This window comes from Bubalus bubalis, chromosome 9 (genome assembly GCF_019923935.1).
Source record: "Bubalus bubalis isolate 160015118507 breed Murrah chromosome 9, NDDB_SH_1, whole genome shotgun sequence".
Taxonomy (NCBI): Eukaryota; Metazoa; Chordata; class Mammalia; order Artiodactyla; family Bovidae; genus Bubalus; species Bubalus bubalis.
This window is the reverse complement of record NC_059165.1, coordinates 61,687,582-61,707,909: the sequence shown is the minus strand read 5'-3', so window position 1 is coordinate 61,707,909 and position 20,328 is coordinate 61,687,582. Positions and strand designations below refer to the sequence as shown.

Genomic DNA, 20,328 nt, shown 5'->3' with positions numbered 1-20,328 from the left:
AGAAAACAAAAGCAAAAACAAACCAAAAATCAAAAGTGGCAAATCAAGTTGCTGTTTGACTGTAAAACAACTGGTGAGAGTATTTGCATTTAAATCTCCTTTAAACCTATTAAACGCAAGAGTCAAAGGCCAGATACCATAACTGGTAGGTTAAACCTAGTCAAACTTTAAAGAACCATAAAGAAAAGTAATTCTTACCAGAATCAAGTGTGACAATTTATCACTGTCAAATGACAAATATTCTTTCCTAAAAATCAAGTAAAGTTATTAGTCTTTTAAGAATAAATTGGTTACTATCACTGCATATTTCTTATCTAGATTCCTCTCTTCCTCATACAGTTAGCATTTACAGTGTGAGAAAAGAAAACGACAACTGCACATATGCCCGTTCTTTGGAGCCCTGTATCTGAAAAACACACACTACTGAAAATATCCAGAGAATCAGTTCATGTTCAGAAAAATTAAGTACATTCACCACTCCCTTACACATCTACTTCCCAAAACAAAAAACACTTTAAAATGAAAAATATAATTCACAATAAATAAAAAACAAAAGAAATGAATATATAATGGAAAAGATTCTATAAAATAAGTAATAGTTTTAACCAATTGACTTCATTTTTCCATATTCTGGGACATCTTTTTCCATTTAAAGATTTTTTTTTAAAGTATAGCTATGTCCTAAATTTTAAATCTGATGGTATTCTATTACAATCAAAACAAAGTTACTACTTCTAAACCTCTCCTTCTTCAAAACATAATGGTAACAACATAAAGAGGAAATTTTATAAAATTTCATTTATTTTCCTATAAAAACTAATCCCTATCTAGAACAAGTGTTAAAGCAAGCTGTCACAAATCATCTCTACTTACTTGACCTCAACAGAATATCTAGCATCACAATATGCTGACTGTAGGAATGTTCTCCTCCCCAAAGACACTGTGGCACTGCAATCTACAGTGATACTCATAGGTGCTGCTCCTCCCCTGCCATAAAAGTGTGCACTCAGAAGACAGGTCTTGATCTAAATGTGGCAAGTCAGCTCCTCATATATATATAATTACCTTGTTTGCTAAACATGAAAAACAAACTAAATTCCCCGGCAAGCAAAGGCTCTCTTTTGCTTAGAGTGGGAACAAATGGGGGAATGAGTTAAATTCTAGCCTACCAGATTAAAAGACCTAATCATCTAAATTTGAGAAACATGAGGGTTAAACAAGCAAAATGTAATCTACCTAACCAAGAAAATCTTTTGGTCTAAAAAGCAGCTTGCTAATCTATACGTAAGTTGAAGAGGAAAGAGCTTTCTCGAAAAAGCTTGAGTCCTCACTAGATGGATCCTTATTGTTCTATCAAATCCAGATGTCATCATTTTGAGGATGCATGTTAATGCTGTTAATCTTTTATCTTCAGCCCATAGCTCCAATATTCCCTGGGCTGGAAGAGAATCATTCCTGCCTCCTGAAAGGAAGCACAAGGAGCTGCTGTAAGCAGGCAATCTGTGGACCTTCAGTGTAGGGGGATGCTCCAGAGATACGGCTCCAAAGAATTTACTTGCCCTAAGAGAACAGGTTTTCTACTCACAATTAAGAGAGATAACAACATTAATGCAAGTTTACCCTTGCCAACAGGCTACCACCAAATCAGTAACGTATGGGATTTCTCGGTATTAACAGTCTAGTCTGCAACTTCATTACTGATGTGTTTTCAGAAGATCAAACCGTCACTATTAAGAAAATTATCCACATTTTTTAGCAACGTCTTAATGAATCATAAAAAGAGTAATGACATTCAAAACTTTAAAACATTCTAGAAAGCTTCTGTTCAAAGGGACTCTATCAAGTATCTATGGTGACTAAGGATTCGTTCAGTCGTGTCCGACTCTTTGCGATCCTGTGGACTGTAGCCCACCAGGCTCCTCCATCCATGGGATTCTCCAGGCAAGAGTACTGGAGTGGGTTGCCATTTCCTTAGTTAAAAGACTTATTGCCTAGGGAATGCCCCCTTCCATTACTGCAAGCCAAGGACATAAACAAGCACTAACTGCGTCGGACTGTACTAGGACACACAGAGGAACTGGAATAGGAGCAAAAAATCCCTATATGTTTGTCCAGGCAAATATGTTACAATCTTTCAGTTTGCTGTCCACAGTTCCAAGACTTCTGAATTAACTCACTGAAGCATGTATTCAGAGTATCAATAAACTCCCGAACTGTTCTACAAATCAAGTGAAAAGTTTGAAGTGTTTCCAAGAAGGCAGTGTTCTAATTTCTGAATGTTTTCCAATTTATAACACCTGTCTTAACCTGTATCTACTCTGAATATTTATGGACATTTAATATGTCTTATGCTGCTGCTGCTGCTCAGTAGCTCAGTCATATCTGACTCTCTGTGACGCCATGGACTGTAGCCCACCAGGCTCCTCTGTCCAAGGGATTTCCCAGGCAAGAATACTGGAGTGGGTTGCCATTTCCTTCTCCGGGGACCTTCCCAACCCAGGGGTCCAAACTGAGTATCCTGCTTTGGCAGGTGGATTCTTTACCACTGAGCCATCTGAGAAGCTCCAATATGCTTTATACTTAGGATCAAAATAAGATGTTTGGTTTTGTTTGCTTACCTAAAATATATGTTGTAACAGAAAGCTTCATCTAAAAAATTCACCCCGGAATCTGTAAAGAACTCCAATTTTCAAAATGAATAGTTAATTAGCAACAACAAGAAAAAATGCTTACCTCTCAAGACAGTCATCTTCACCATCACCATGGTCACTGCATGGCTCTAACAATATACCTACACACTGACAAAAAGAACACCACTTATTAATGGAGTTCCCATCCCCTTAAAGTTGAGAAGTTTCCAATCCAAATTAGGATATTAGATTATAAGTTAGTCAAATGCCCCTCTTTTAACTACTACTTAAAATAGTCTGTAGGTGTTAACATCCCTTTTTAGAGAGTAATTGACCTTCCTCAAAACTTGAGTTGTGTTTACGGGGGTGCATGTGTATAACATGAGGACCCTGTTTTTCTTGCTACCCTACTGGGCAAGAGCTACTGCTACCGCTATCACATTCTTTTTCCTTCCTTAGAATTTTCTCCTCTAAAAATGACGGTCAGCTACTTCTCTTTCTCATCAGCAATGAACATACAAGTTGGTTAACTTCCTAGCAGGTAACAGAGGAGTCACATAGTTCACCAGATCCCTTTATGACATATATTTGAAATAACAACTCTGAAACTCAAAAGCACATGAGAATGCTCCCTAATTTTCCAATGGGCTTTGAGACACCATTCCATGCCTACTCCTCCCTAAAATAAATACCTATCAAGTCTAATACAAATGTCCTGTGCATACTTCAAACTATGTAAACCTTTTAGTGTTTTTGATGATCACCTCAGAAATCAAGATTTGATCTTCCTAGATTCTTAAGAAACTACTACTTGTGCAGTTTTGTTTAATGTGAAAGACAGTCTGTAAAAAGTTATTAAAATACTCTCTTTTTGAATATATCTCTGTGAAGCTAACTAGCCTCATGCACTTGAAACAAAAGAATCTATAGCAACAGAGAGAATGCAGAAGCACATATGGGAATCCAGCTGACTTCTAAGTCAGACAGTAGCAAGATCACTAAGTATGTATAACAATGTCATGCCTCAAAATAACTTCTTTTAAAAATAGCTGCTTTTTATTAAGAAAAAAAAAGGCAATCTTATTTATGTTACCTTGAGTGAGTTTATTATGTTAAGTGAATTAATAAACATTTTAATTGCTCAGTTTTAATTTCTAATATACTAAATACTAATAGACATACCTAGGTACACAGAAGTTTTTTGGGACCCTCAATAATTTAGAGTTCTAGAGTATAAAAAGGTCCTTGGGACCCAAAGTGTATAGAACCACTGATCTAAAAATCAGACTTCAACAACCTCCATGCTCTGGAATATAGCTTTACATTCTTAAATATGAGGGTTTCAGGAACTGTGAAAAACCATTATACAGATTCAATATTTAAAACGAGCCTTTTTGCTCTACTCCACCAAATTCAAGTCCCAGTTCTTTCCTTCTGATGAAAAATAAGACAATAACAAGCACTTATGTGCCTATCTTATGGTTGTTGTCAGAGAATCAAAAGAAAGAGCTTTTAAGAGAAACTGTAAAGCTCTATTATAAAGCATACTATTACATGACCAACCCTAACTTAACCTATAATTCTTTTTACTATGAAATAACTGAAATAAAATATGATCACTGATATAACTAATATCCACATATCCTCCACCCAGATTTAGGCAACATAATTCTTAAATAGTGAAAAGTATTAAACAAGATCTCAATTAGGGATAATATAAAAAATGCAGTGACGGCAGCAAAAGCTGACAGCCCAGCAGTGGAGAAGACAGATGAAATTCAAAGTCGAGTGCAGAACTGTGCTCTACACAGTATCTCAGGACAAAGAAAAATAAAAGTTATTAGTCATGTTAGCATACAGCCAGTCTTCATTTAACATACAGGAAATATGCAATACTTTTCTTAGAAACTAAAATATACTTCATCACCTAGAAAAAATGTTACTTTCTCAGAATTCATTCCAGATAAAATATTCAACCCTTAATACACAAGAAGAAAAAAGCTCTTTTTTCTAAAATATGAGATGACAAAGCAGCCTGTGCTGTCTTCCCTCCCTTCTCCACAAACATCAGAGTCCTTATAAAGGACATCTAAGGCACGCTGGTCTCAATTCAGGAAAGCTAGAGCCCTTTGGTGAAAAAAGGTGGTGGCAATGGCAGCAGTGGGAGCAGCAGCTACAGCACAATCATATTGCCAGGGTATTAGGGGCTGTCAGGACTTACTGACAGGAGCTAATTAAAGACCAGTAATTTCCTTGGTCTCCAGCCATTCCTTAGCCATCCACAACGATACTTCCACACAGCTTAGTCGCTCATCCTTCCATCTCCACTGACCTAGTTTTGCTCAAGTACGGCAGCTACTTCTTTTAGATAAGCTAACTATCCCTGCTTTATTCTACACATTTCATCTGCTTGTAAGAAAACTTACTAAAGCATTTTCAACCACCAGATGGCAAAAATAAAGCTACAGAACTTTAGAATCTAAAAATTTGGATTATCCAGAAAAACTTAAAACTGTAGTCTCCAACTTGACTTTATAGTTGAACAGATACAAAAACACGTTGGAGCAAAAATCTGCTGTGTGTTAAGCAGAAAAAAACTTTTTAATTAACAACTTTCCATTTAAATGAGTGCCAACTCATTATATTTTTCTGTCAGTTAGATTAAATGTGAAAGGTATGTGCTCAGTCATGTCCAATTTTTTGCAACCCCATGGACTGTAACCCGCCAGGCTCTTCTGCCCATAGAATTTCCCAGGCAAGAGTACTGGAGTGGGTTGCCATTTCCTACTCCAGGGGATCTTCCCGACTCAAAGAGACCAAACCTGTGTCTCTTATGTCTCCTGCATTGACAGGCAGATTCTTTACCACTGCGCCACCTGGGAAGCCCCATCAGTTAGGTTATGGAGACTTAAAAAAAATGTTTTAATTGAGGTATAGTTTATATACAATATTATATAAGTTTCATATATATAGCATAATGATCCACAATTTTTAAAGGTTTTATAAAAATATATTAAATATTCTTCAATCTAGCCCAATTTCTTTCACTGAATTCATGTGGGCAAAACTGATGAGGTCGCCACAGCAGATGAACCATCAACAAAATGAAAAAATAACCTACAGAATGGGAGAAAATACTTGCAAAATCATGTATTTGGATAAGGAGTTAATCTCCAAAATATAAAAAGAACTCATAAAGCTCAATAGCAAAAAACAAATAATACAATTAAAAAATGGGCAGAACATCTAAATAGACATTTTCCCAAAAACGAAGTACAGATGGCCAACAAGTACATGAAAAAGTGCTCAACATCACTATCAGGAAAATGCAAATCAAACCCGCAATGAGATACTACCTCACACCCATTAGAATGGCTATCACCAAAAAGACAACACAAAGTAAGTGCCAGTGAGGACGTGGATAAAAAGGAACCCTCGTGTTTTGGAGATGGAAATGTAAATTGGTACAGCCACTAAGGAAAATGGTATGGAGGCTCCTCAAAGAATCAAAAATAGAACTACCATGCTTACTAGCAATTCCATTTCTGGATGTTTATGTGAAGCAAAGAAAAATGCTGCCTCAAAAAGACAGGTGCACCCCCATGTTTACTGCAGGATTATTTACAATAGTCAAGATACAACCTAAGTGTCCCTCAATAGATAAACAGCTGAATAATTTCCTGTGTGGGTGTGTATACATGTAACACACACATAATGGAATATTATTCAGCCATTAAAAAAATAAAAACCCAGCATCCTGCCACTTGCAATAATAACATGGACGGACCTTGAAGGCATTATGACTAAGTGAAATAAGTTAGACAAAGACAAATACCATATGATCTCACTTTTATGTGGAATTTTAAGATAAAGTCAAACATCTATATAGAAAACATATCTGGTGGTTGCCAGAGGTGAGGGTTGGTAGTGGGGAAAACGGGTGAAGGTAGTCAAAAGGTACAAACTTTCCAGATAAAAAATAAATAAGATATAGAACTATAACATACATCATCATAACTGTAGTTAATAATACTATATTGTATATCTGAAAGCTGCTGAGAGTAGATCTTAAAAGACTCATCACAAGAAAAAAAATTTAACTGTGTGGTAACAGATACTAATAACTAGACTTGTGATCATTTCACAATATATACAGGTACTCAATGTTATGCACTTGAAACTAACGTAATATGTCAACTAAACCTCAATGTTTTTAATTTTAAAAGAGAGACTGTTTTAAAAAGAGAGACTGATTTAAAAAACAACACATTATTGAATGGTTGTTGCCTGTCAGAGGTATTGAGTATTTCTGTTTAAAAAAGAAAGTGGAGTCTCATAACAATTCAAGTCAAATTGATAGCTATTTCTTCCTCTTGGTTGTCTGCTAGAGCTTCCCAAATACTTCTGGCCTTCACTTCTGAAAGGAGGTACTTAAATTCCAGCAATTTCTCAGGGTTCAGAAGATATAAATAGGGTTCAGAAGATATAAATAATTGCAAATTTGGCACGGTGCCAGCCATGAAGGTCTGCTAATCTGGAAATGAACTGATTTTATGAGAAATCTGGGCTTCCCCAGTGGCTCACCAGTAAAGAATTCGCCTATACTGTGGGAGCCACAGATGTGGGTTCAATCCCTGGGTCAGGAACATCCTCTGCACAGAGACCCACTCCAGTATTCCTGCCTGGAAAATCCCATGGACAGAGGAGCCTGGTAGGCTACAGTCCACAGGGTCGCAAAGAGTCGGACATGACTGAAGCATCTTGGCATGGCACGATATGAAAAATTTACTGATAACATCAGATATTTTGATATGAACTCAAATCAGGCTACTGATTTACCAACACTTTCCACCCTCAAACAGTACAAATTACTATAGAACTTGTTATAACTAAAAACTTAAGAGATCAATCTCATCGTATCAATACAAAAATCCTTAAAATTTCCTAAGACCTGATATTTTATATCTGATAAGAGACTTACTCAAAATAATAAAGAACTTTTAAAACTCAGCAAACAACTCAATCAAAAAATGAACAAGAGACCTGAACTCAGCCAAGATATTCAGATGGCAAAATAAGCATATGAAAAGATGCTGAACCCTATGTCATGAGGGAATTGTAAACTGTATCAACGAGATAACACTAGATACCTATTAGCATGGCCAAAATCCCAAACACTGGCAAGGATGTGGAGCAACAGAAACTCTCATTCACAGTTGATGAAGGAAAGAGAAACAGCCAAATTTATGCAAGCATTTAGCTTATAATAAAGGTATAGAATTTTTTTTTTTTTAACCTTGCCATGCAGCTTGTTTAAGCATGTTAAGATGCTTATAAAATGTTTATAAGATGTTTATCAGGGCTTCCCTGGTGGTCTAGTGGTCCCTGGTGGTCCAGATAAAATCCCTGCTCCAGGAAGAGGCCACATGCTTCAGTGCAACTGAGCCCATGAGCCCAAGCTCTAGAGCCTGAGAGCCACAACTACTGAGCCCACACATGGAAACTACTGGAGCCTGTGCACCCTAGAATCCATGCTCTGCAGCAAGAGAAGCCACCGCAATGAGAAGCCTACACACCACAACTGGAGAGTAGTCCCCACTTGGTAACTAGAGAAAAGCCTGCACAGCAACAAAGACCCAGTACAGCCAAAATAAACAAATAAATGAGTCTTAAAAAAAAAAAAAAAGATGTTTTAAGACATTAAGATGTTTAATTAAGATGTTAAGATATTCAAGATTGCCAGGAGAAATATCAACAACCTCAGATATAGAGATACCACTTTAATGGCAGAATGTGGTCTCTTGATGAAGGTGAGAGGAGAGTGAAAAAGCTGGCTTAAAACTCAACATTGAAAAAGCGAAGATCACGGCATTCGGTCCCATTGCTTCATGGCAAATAGATGGAGGAAAAGTAGAAATGGTGACATTTCATTTTCTTCAGCTTCAAAATCACTGTTGATGGTGACTGCAGCCACAAAATTAAAAGACACTTGCTCCTTTGAAGGAAAGGTATGACAAACCTAGACAACGTATTAAAAAGCAGAGATACCACTTTGCCAATAAAGATCCATATAGTCAAAGCAATGATTTTTCCAGTAGTCATATATAGATGTGAGAGGTGGACAATAAAGAAGGATGAGCACTGAAGAATTGATACTTTTGAATTGTGGTGTTGGAAAGGACTCTTGAGAGTCCTATGGACTTCAAGGAGATCAAACCAGTCAATCCTAAAGGAAATCAACCCTGAATATTCATTGGAAGGACTGATGCTGAAGGTGAAGCTCTAATACTTCGGCCACCTGATATGAAGAGCCAACTCATTTGAAAAGACCCTGATGCTGGGAAAAGATTGAGAGCAAGAGGAGAAGAGGGCAACAGAGGATGAGATGATTGAATGGCATCACTGACTCAATGGACGTGAGTTTGAGCAAACTCAGGGAGACAGTGAAGGACAGGGAAGCCTGGCGTGCTGCAGTCCATAGGGTTGCAAAGAGTTGGACACGACTTAGGCACTAAACAACAACAAAGATATTCAACGCTGAGCAGAGCTTCTAGGTATAGGAATCTAAAGTTCAGAGAGAGATCTGGACTAGAGTACAAACTTGGGAGCCTTTAGCTGAGAGATGGTATTTAAAACCACTAGACTAAATGAGATTACCACTGGAGTAAATGAAAATTAGTGACTTGAGAAAACTGGGCCCTGGGCCACATTAAATTTCAGAACACAAAAAGCAATCAGCAAAGGTATACAACAGCCAGTCAAGGAGGAAAAAAAACAACAGAGGAGTGAGATATCCTGAAAGCTAAGTGAAGAAAGTGTATCAGTGGAGCAGAGAGACAAGAACAGAATCAATAACCATGAACAGATGAAAAAAGATTAATCTAATATGCCAGTGAAAGAAAGTAAGATATTAGTTACATACGAGTCCAATAAAACTAAGTCCAGGAGCAGCTTAAATTCTGTGAAATGTTTTCCAGTTCATAAAATAGGTCTGTACTTTTACTTCTTTGTATCTTTATAACAAACCTCTAGAATGGGTATTACCTCCCACTTATATAAAGAAAAACAAAACAAAACAAAAATTCAGAAAAGTTAGGTAACTAGTCAAAGTTATACTGCTATTAAGAGGCAAAGCCTAAACACAAATCTTTGATTCCTTACAATATGTATGTTAGCATATGATTTAGAATGAAAACATGCTGAAGAAAATTTCATCATCCATTAAGTATCTTATTTTAAAAAGTGTTAACAAAACTTTGAAACACATCTTAGAAAAATGCTTTGTACACTCAATGAAATTATTTTTTAAATGTTATTACTAAAAATTGTTGACAGTGAAAATAATTTACTTCTTAAATGATGTTCATGGGTTTTCCATAATTATGAAAAGATTCCATGTTCTTCAGAAAATATCTGGGACATACATGGCTTTTAAAAAGAACAAAATTCAACCATAAAACCAACAATCACTTCAGGTGACACTGTAATTTGTTTCCTTCCAGAAAAGTATTTAAAAATAAGGTATTCTGCATCTACTTCTCTATTCAATGATGGTTCCTGATCTCCACTGAAACAATGTATGTTCTTCGGACTTGGACTCAAGACAAACACATGTATCAGCAAAAAGAGTGAACTATGGTTTCTGGTACCAAAGAACACATGAAGCAATCAGAACTGTAATCTAGTACATACATGGGTCCCCACCCCCTGGGCTGCAGTCTGTTAGGATCCTGGATTGTGAGGATCAGCTCACAGCAGAGGTGAGAGGCAGGCAGGCAAGCGAGCAATACTTCATCTGCCACTCATTACCACCGGCACCAGCACCCCCCACCAAATCCATGGAAAAACTGTTTTCCATGAAACTAGTCCCTAGTGCCAAAAAGGTGGGGGACTGTTGACCTAGTACACGTAACACAGAGATTTTTAAGTCTCTACATTTCTTACCTGGTTATTTTCTTCATCCTCAAATACAAAATCTTGCTGCATAACTTCATTGTCTAAATTAGTGCTAGCCACAGGTTCTGAACAGTCTCTGTTATGTTCACTGGCATTAATAATACCATCAGCAATATCAACCCTAGTAATGAAGATTAAAAAGTCAGATCAGGCCACATGTTGAATATGTAATACCTTTAAAATACATAAATAAAAGTAACAATCAGAAACTTTTTCTCATAGTAGAAAACATATCTTTTTCATAAAGATCCAGTTTATTTAGCATGTCAAGTTAGATTATAAAGGATTCAAAGTTTATTTCTGTCCCTCCATGGGATGTTGTAAGGACCTTAATTTATTATCCACTTTGAATATTTTCACAGCAAATGAATGGCTTTAAAAATAATTTATGTGTCAAAACAGTGATCTCTCTTACAAATGCACATGCTAAATCATAGTAACGACTTGTTTGCAGATTAAAACCCAAGTCTAGCACTGGGCAACAGTGTTTAACACCTTTTCAAATACAACAGGAATAGCTTCCTACTGCAGATTTTTTCATCTTACATAATTTAGAATACGTAAAACACTGCAGGTTGTTTATAAAGATGATACCCCAACCAGACAATATGAGAATTCTACCATGAGAATATGAGTTATTTCTGTAATAATATCTGAGCATAGACATAGGTTTTCAGGATCTCTAGCTAAGCCAAAAGGGCAAACTCCAAGAAATCTGCTTATATTATATCCTTTGAAACATTTTTCTCTTTCTACCATTTGGATACCTCTTCTTTCCTTCATATTCAACTCAAATACTTCCTACAGATCCACCTGTATAGTTCAAATAATGCCTTCAAAGCACACAAATCAGGGCCATCACATCACTGCACAGGCTGGTGGTGATGCCATCCGTGCAGATTATATGGCACACCTGCGGTTGTACAATCCGGTATTCCATAAACATAGTCCCAGCATTGGTATTTATAGCTATTAATTTCTCAGTTTCATTCCACATGTGATAGCTAGTCTGGTGTATTTGACATATTTGGCCTTTAAAAATCTAATTGTTAACACAAAAACAAAATTCTACCTAGTCATCTATTTTTTTTGTTTTGCCTTCCTATGAATTCTCCAAATTTGGGTATGTCTTTCTTAAGATCATGATCTATGCTGCTCTATAGATTTGTCCCCAAAACAAAAACTGACCAATGCAAACTATAAATATCATCTGTAGACTCAGAAGAAAGCATCTCTAGGGCTGAGGTAACAGGAAAGGATATGAAGCTTTCGTCACTTAAAGATAACAAGTCAGATGAAGAGTGGAGTAACATCACACACCACACAGTACATGGGGTACTTTTAACTTGCACAAATCCAATTATTAACAGCTAATCTAAAACAACAGAGGGTAGGGAAGGCAAAGCCTGGAGACAGGAAAACAAGTTAAATAGAAAGGATGATTCCATTCACCAATTCATTCAATGACCATGTGCACTAGGAGTGATGTCAATCTGCTGTCCCAGTACCTATCTATCTGGAAAACTACATGCCATGGTGTGACCATCTGGAAAATAGAATATAGGTCTACTCTTTTTAAAGTTATTTTTCACATAACATAGATCCTAAAGGTAATTAGATAAGCCCGCTACTTCATCTGGTGTTCACAGACTTTGTCAGACTCAATGTCTACTATCTTAACAGAAGACTTATGAGATTTTTAATGTGAAGAAGTATATACAATTTATAAGCAAGTATATACAAAGTTACTTTTCACACTGACTTTCAGAAATGGTCAAGTAAGATCAGACACTATCATTAAAAACTGTTTTTTAAAAGGTGAAACAATTTTATAATTCAATAAAAAATAGTCAAATGTTTTAAAAGTTTCTTACTGGTTATTAGATCCTTCCCCATCACAATTAACACTTCCTGCTTCATTATTACACACGAGACTTTGCTGCTGTAAGTTCTTAAGATCATGATCTATGCTGCTCTGCAGATCAAAAAGGTGCTGTTCCACAGCTGCTCTAATTGTTCTTTCTAAAATGCTATAAAACAGAACACATTTTAGTGAGAAGCAGTCACCCTAACTAGGTTATTTGGTCACATAAACACAAACTTTAAAATGTACAACCAGTTAAAAAAATATACAATGGTATTCAAATGAATAGGCTAGAGTGGAAAAAGAAATACAGAAAAGGAATACATGATAATTGCTTAAATTTTAAAATGAAATTTGCCCAGACAGACATTACACAAATCAATCATGTCAATATTACTACTGACGCAGGAATGATCACTTGTCCCAGTAATTCATTCCTCCCTACAACATAACAAAGCCATTTAAAAAGACTTCTCAGGGAATTCCCCAGTGGTCCAAGTGGTTAGGACTCTGCATTTCCACTGCAGGGGGCACAGGTTCAATCCCTGGTTGGAGAACTAAGATTCCACATGCCATGCACCATAGCCTACAGTAATAAAGCAGCCATTTGCGGGGGGAGTGGGTGGGGCACAGAACCTTTACTAGAAAAAAAAGCTCTATTGGCATTGTTCAGTCATTTCAGAAGATTAAAAAAAAATCATCTGAAAAAAAGTTCATCTTTGTGTATCAGTGCAATGCATTCCTTCTTCATTTGTTCTGACTAAAGTACATAAAATACTAACCAGTTTCACTACCTTATGTACAATCTCTCCTCTAAAGTATTTACAATAAATACATGCTTTTAATTTCTACAGCTTATTAATATTTTTAAAAACTTTTTAAGCTGTCTTCTATAAGTATACTACTTACTCTGCAGAGGCTGGTAAGATGCTGATGGGTGATGTATGGGCACTGTAATCAAAGAAAAAAATTAGCTGTAAAATTTTCAATACTAAATGACTACAAAATGTGGTAAAAACTCCACATTTACACTACCTTGATACACCCAGGAGAGTGTGCACTAAGTTTTATTTTTCTAATTTTCCAAAGAAACTCTTTGTCACAGAAGATCCTTAAAATACTTATTGTCTGTGTGTGTTGGTTCATTTGTGTTGGGGGGCGGGGGTGAGGGGCATGCAACTACTTCACCTGGTGCTTACCTGGAAATACACTGACCTATTCTAAGCCTGAAGGGAAAAAAAAACTGACTTCTGGGCCAAACAAAAGTATCCACCTAGGACAGTATGGAGGCCTCAATGCTGGCCTGTGCTCCGTGCCAAAAGTAATAGTACATACAACTACTCAGAGGATATTCTCAAGCTACAAAATGAAAAGGCAAATTAGAAACAAAAATTCAGGCCACATCATTCACTGTGCTGGTAACATTTTCCTTAGCAAATTTTATACCACAGTATCTACTGATACCTATAAAAACATAGATAATAGACTCATTTTTACCACAGCTATCAAACATACAACTTAAAACCCACAATGAGATATATATATATACTACTAAAATACTGAAAATTAAAGTGTAGGTAAGGATGTGAAGCAAATAGAACATTAACATAATGCTGATGGGAATGTAAAATGTTTCAACCACCCTGGAAGCCCGTTGGGCAGCCTTCTTATAAAACCTACTATGTACACAATAACCCAAAACCTATGGGACTCAGTAAAAGCAGTGCTAAGGGGAAGGTTCAGAGCACTACAGGCATACCTCAAGAAACAATAGAAAAGTCAAATAAATAACCTAACTCTACACCTAAAGCAACTAGAAAGGGAAGAAATAAAGAACCCCACAGTTAGCAGAAGGAAAGAAATCATAAAAATTAGGGCAGGCATAAATGAAAAAGAAACAAAGGAGACCATAGCAAAAATCAACAAAGCTAAAAGCTGGTTGATAAATAAAATAAACAAAACATTAGCCAGACTCATCAAGAAAAAAAGGGAGAAGAATCAAATCAACAATATTAGAAATGAAAATGGAGAAATCACGACAGACAACACAGAAATACAAAGGATCATAAGAGACTACTATCAGCAACTATATGCCAATAAAATGGACAACCTGGAAGAAATGGACAAATTCTTAGAAAAGTATAACTTTCCAAAACTGAACCAGGAATAAATAGAAAATCTTAACAGACCCATCACAAGCACAGAAATTGAAACTATAATCAGGAATCTTCCAGCAAACAAAAGCCCAGGACCAGACAGCTTCACAGCTGAATTCTACCAAAAATTTAAAGAAGAGCTAACATCTATCCTACTCAAACTCTTCCAGAAAATTGCAGAGGAAGGTAAACTTCCAAACTCATTCTATGAGGCCACCTTCACCCTAATACCCACACCAGACAAAGATGCCACAAAAAAAGAAAACTACAAGCCAGTATCACTGATGAACACAGATGCAAAAATACTTAACAAAATTCTAGCAAACAGAATCCAACAACATATTAAAAAGATCATACATCATGACCAAGTAGGCTTTATGCCAGGGATGCAAGAATTCTTTAATATCCGCAAACTGATCAACGTGATACACCACATTAACAAATTGAAAGATAAAAACTGTATCATTACCTCAATAGATGCACAGAAAGCCTTTGACAAAATTCAACATCCATTTATGATAAAAAACCTGCAGAAAGCAGGAATAGAAGGAATATACCTCAACATAATAAAAGCCATATATGATAAACCCACAGAAAACATTATCCTCAAAGGCGAAAAACTGAAAGCATTTCCCCTAAAGTCAAGAACAAAACAAGGGTGCCCACTCTCATGGCTACTATTTAACATAGTTCTGGAAGTTTTAGCCACAGAAATCATAGAAGAAAAGGAAATAAAAGGAATCCAGATTGGAAAAGAAGAAGAAGTATAAAATTCACTGTTTACAGATGACATGATCCTCGACATAGAAAATCCTAAGACTCCACCAGAAAATTACTAGAGCTAATCAATGAATATAGTAAAGTTGCAGGACATAAAATTAACACACAGAAATCCCTTGCATTCCTATGCACTAACAATGAGAAAACAGAAACAGAAATTAAGGAAACAATTCCATTCACCATTGCAATAAAAAGAATAAAAGACTTAGGAATAAACCTACCTAAACAAAAGACCTATATATAGAAAACTATAAAACACTGATGAAAGAAATCAAAAAGGACACAAATAGATGGAGAAATATACCATGTTCATGGATCAGAAGAACCAATATAGTGAAAATGAGTATACTACCCAAAGCAATCTATAGATTCAATGCAATCCCTGTCAAGCTACCAACAGCATTCTTCACAGAGCTAGAACAAATAATTTCACAACTTGTATGGAAATACAAAAAAACCTCGAATAGCCAAAGCAATCTTGAGAAAGAAGAATGAAACTGGAGGAATCAACCTACCTGACTTCAGACTATACTACAAAGCTCCAGTCATCAAGACAGTATGGTACTGGCACAAAGACAGAAATATAGATCAATGGAACAAAATACAAAGCCCAGATATAAATCCACGCACATATGGGCACCTTATCTTTGACAAAGGAGGCCAAGAATATACAATGGACAAAAGACAATCTCTTTAACAAGTGGTGCTGGGAAAACTGGTCAACCACTTGTAAAAGAATGAAACTAGAACACTTTCTAACACCATACACAAAAATAAACTTAAAATGGATTAAAGATCTAAACCTAAGACCAGAAACTATAAAACTCCTAGAGGAAAACATAAGCAAAACACTCTTTGACATAAATCACAGCAGGATCTTCTATGACCCACCTCCCAGAGTAATGGAAATAAAAGCAAAAATAAACAAATGGGACCTAATTAAAATTAAAAGCTTCTGCACAACAAAGGAAACTATTAGCAAGGTAAAAAGACAGCCTTCAGAATGGGAGAAATAATAGCAAACGAAGCAACTGACAAAGAATTAATCTCAAAAATATACAAGCAGCTCCTGCAGCTCAATTCCAGAAAAACAAACGACCCAATCAAAAAATGGGGCAAAGAACTAAACAGACATTTCTCCAAAGAAGACATACAGATGGCCTAAAAACACATGAAAAGACGCTCAACATCACTCTTTATCAGAGAAATGTAAATCAAAACCACAACGAGGTTCCATCTCATGCCAGTCAGAATGGCTGCTATCAAAAAGTCTACAAACAATAAATGTTGGAGAGGGTGTGGAGAAAAAGGAACCCTCTTACACTGTTGGTGGGAATGCAAACTAGTACAGCCACTATGGAGAACAGTGTGAAGATTCCTTAAAAAACTGGAAATAGAACTGCCATATGACCCAGCAATCCCACTGCTAGGCATACACACCAAGAAAACCAGAACTGAAAGAGACACATGTATCCCAATGTTCATTGCAGCACTGTTTACAATAGCCAGGACACGGAAGCAACCCAGATGTCCATCGGCAGACGAATGGATACAAAAGCTGTGGTACATATACACAATGGATTACTCAGCCATTAAAAAGAATGCATTTGAATCAGTTCTAATGAGATGGATGAAACTGGAGCCTATTATATACAGCAAAGTAAGTCAGAAAGAAAAACACTAATACAGTATACAAATGCATATATATGGAATTTAAAAAGATGGTAACAATGACCCTATATGCAAGACAGCAAAAGAGACACAGATGTAAAGAACAGTCTTTTGGACTCTGTGGGAGAAGGCCAGGGTGGGATCATTTGAGAGGGTAGCATTGAAACGTGTATATTATCATATTGTGAGGTGGATCACTGGTCCAGATTCAATGCATGAGACAGGGTGCTCAGGGCTGGTGCACTGGGATGACCCTGGGGGATGGGATGGGGAGGGAGGTGGGAGGGGTGTTCTGGATGGGGAACACATGTGTGCCTGTGGCTGGCTGATTCATGTCAATGTTTGGCAAAAACCACTGCAATATTGTAAAATAATTAGCCTCCAATTAAAATTAATTAATTAACTAAAAAAAAACAAAACAACCTACTATGTGACACAGCAATTGTACTTTTGGGTATTTACTCAAAAGAAATGAAAGTTTAAGTCCACACAAAGACTTCTACAAGCATAGCAGCTTTATTCAAAAGAGCCAAAAATAGTCATCAATCCTATTATAGGTTGATTGCATAAACAACCTATAGGTAAATGCATAAACAAAGTGTGGAATATCCCTACAATGGAATATAGTTAGAATTTTTTTTAATTCTAGTCGTGAATTCAGTCTTGAATAACTGACACATACATTAACATGAATCTCAAAAAACATTATACAAAGCAAAAAGAGCCAGACACAAGAGTAGCTACTCTATGAGATTCTATTTATATGAAATTCTAAAACAGGCAAAACTCATCTATGTAGTGATAGAATGCACATCAGTAATTGCCTGGGGCCAGAAATTGCAGGGAGCAGGGGGAGTACAATTATAAAGAAGTAAGGGAAGAGACAGAAACAGTCTCTATCTTGAATGCTATGGTTGTTAATAGATACATCCATGACACACATGGTAAAGAATCTGCCTACAAAGCAAAAGATCCGGGCTTGATCCCTGGGTCGAGAAGATCCAAGATCCAAGATCCAAGATCCTCTGGTGAAGGGAACGGCTACCCAATCCAGTATTCTTGCCTGGAGAATTCCACGGACAGAAGAGTCTGGTGGGCTACAGTTCACAGGATCGCAGAGTCGGACATGACTGAGCAACTATCAGCACTTAAAAAATGAATACATTTTACTGTATGAAAAATATGTCTCAGTAAAGTCAATTTTCTAAGGAAAAAAGTCAGTAAGAGGAAAAAAACTAATGTACAATAATCAAAGTTAGATAGTGGCTACTGTGGGAGAAGAGAGATTGGTAGCACTTGAGAAGGGACAGAAGCAAGAACCCATGCTATGATTATACAAGTTGAGTTCATTCTGGTAATTCAATGACCTTATGATTTGCGAACTTTTCTGTATGCATGTGATTCCTTAATGAAAAGAATCATTTTTAAAAGTAAATTTAAATCAGTTCTATGAAAATACTCTGTAAAATGTGCCAACACAAACTCTAACCAACATGAGGAAGAAAGAAGGTCTATCAGAGGTTAATATTATCAGGACTGTCTGTAGGAAACGAAATGAACACCATTTACCATTCATCCAATAATCTTCAGGTCTCCCTTAAACACATCAATAGCAAATTGCACAACTGCTTTATCAGACAACACTAACAATCCTGGTTTGGCACACATAACCTCTCTAGTTTAAAAAAAGTTTTTTTTAACTGCCAATATTATGCTACTTTTCATGAATGAATTCAGTTCAGTTCAGTTGATCAGCCATGTCCGACTCATTGTGACCCCATGGACTGCAGCACACCAGGCTTTCTTGTTCTTTGCCATCTCCCAGACCCTGTTCAAACTCATGTCCATAGAGTGAGTGATACCATCCAACCATCTCATCCTCTGTCGTCCCCTTCTCCTCCTGCCTTCAATCTTGCCCGGCATCAGGGTCTTTTCTAATGAGACTTCGCATCAGGTGGCCAAAGTACGGGAGCTTCAGCATCAGTCCTTCCAATGAATATTCAGGATTGCTCCCCTTTAGCACTGATTGGTTGGATATCCCTGAAGTCCAAGGGACTCTCAAGAGTCTTCTCCAACATCATAGTTCAAAGGCATCAATTGTTCAGTGCTCAGCCTTCTTTATGGTCCAACTCTCACATCATCACATTTCTAGTACATGATTACTAGAAAAACCACAGCTTTGACTAGACAGACCTTTGTTGGCAAAATAATGTCTCTGCTTTTTAATATGCTGCCTAGGTTTGTCATAGCTCTTCTTCCAAGGAGCAAGTGTCTTTTAATTTCATGGCTGCAGTCACCATCTGCAGTGATTTTGGAGCCCCAAAAATTAAAGTCTCTCACTGTTTCCAATGTTTTCCCATCTTAATTGCGATGAAGTGATGGGACTAGATGCCATGATCTTCGTTTTTTTAATGTTGAGTTTTAAGCCAGCTTTTTCACTCTCTTTCACTTTCATCAGGAGGCTCTTTAGTTCCTCTTCACTTTCTGCCATAAGGGTGGTGTTACCTGCATATCTGAGGTTATTCTTATTTCTCCTGGCAATCTTGATTCCAGATTATGCTTCATCCAGCCCGGCATTTCACATGATGTACTCTGCACATAAGTTAAATATGAATAGTGACATTATACAGCCTTGACGTACTCCTTTTCCATTTTTGAACCAGTCCGTTGGTCCATGTCCAGTTCTAACTGTTGCTTCTTGACCTGCATACAGATTTCTCCAAAGGCAGGTAAGGTGGACTGGTATTCCCATCTCTTTCAGAATTTTCCAGTTTGCTGTGATCCAGACAGTCAAAGGCTTTCACGTAGTCAATAAAGCAGAAGTAAATGCTTTTCTGGAACTCGGTTACTTTTTCAATGATCCACTGGATGTTGGCAATTTGATCTCTGGTTCCTCTGCCTTACTTAAATCCAGCTTGAACATCTTGAAGCTCTCGGTTCATGTATTGTTGAAGCCTGGCTTGGAGAATTTTGAGCATTACTTTACTAGCACGTGAGATGAGTGCAACTGTGTCATAGTTTGAACATTCTTTGGCATTGCTTTTCTTTGGGATTGGAATGAAAACTGACCTTTTCCAGTCCTATGGCCACTGATGAGTGTTCCAAATTTGCTGGCATACTGAGTGTAGCACTTTCACAGCATCATCTTTTAGGATCTGAAATAGCTCAACTGGAATTCCTTCACCTCCACTAGCTTTGTTCATAGTGATGCTTCCTAAGACCCACTTGACTTCACATTCCAGGATGTCTGGCTCTAGGTGAGTGATCACAC

General features: G+C 36.9%; 1 protein-coding gene across 8 annotated transcripts in view; it reads right to left on the bottom strand.

The window, feature by feature from the left end:
• FAM13B (family with sequence similarity 13 member B) overlaps positions 1 to 20,328 on the bottom strand; it is a 77,577-nt gene that overhangs the window by 19,515 nt on the left and 37,734 nt on the right. For 5 of the 8 annotated variants that reach the window (XM_025292637.3, XM_025292643.3, XM_025292641.3 and 2 more), the window contains 5 exons: positions 13,360 to 13,401; positions 12,461 to 12,616; positions 10,575 to 10,707; positions 2,734 to 2,798; positions 199 to 247 (listed from right to left, as the gene is read on the bottom strand). In XM_025292637.3, the coding sequence (XP_025148422.3) occupies positions 199 to 247; positions 2,734 to 2,798; positions 10,575 to 10,707; positions 12,461 to 12,616; positions 13,360 to 13,401 (445 nt within the window). The remainder of the gene's footprint in view (positions 1 to 198; positions 248 to 2,733; positions 2,799 to 10,574; positions 10,708 to 12,460; positions 12,617 to 13,359; positions 13,402 to 20,328) is intronic. The other 3 variants (XM_025292645.3, XM_025292646.3, XM_025292640.3) reach the window with 2 other exon arrangements.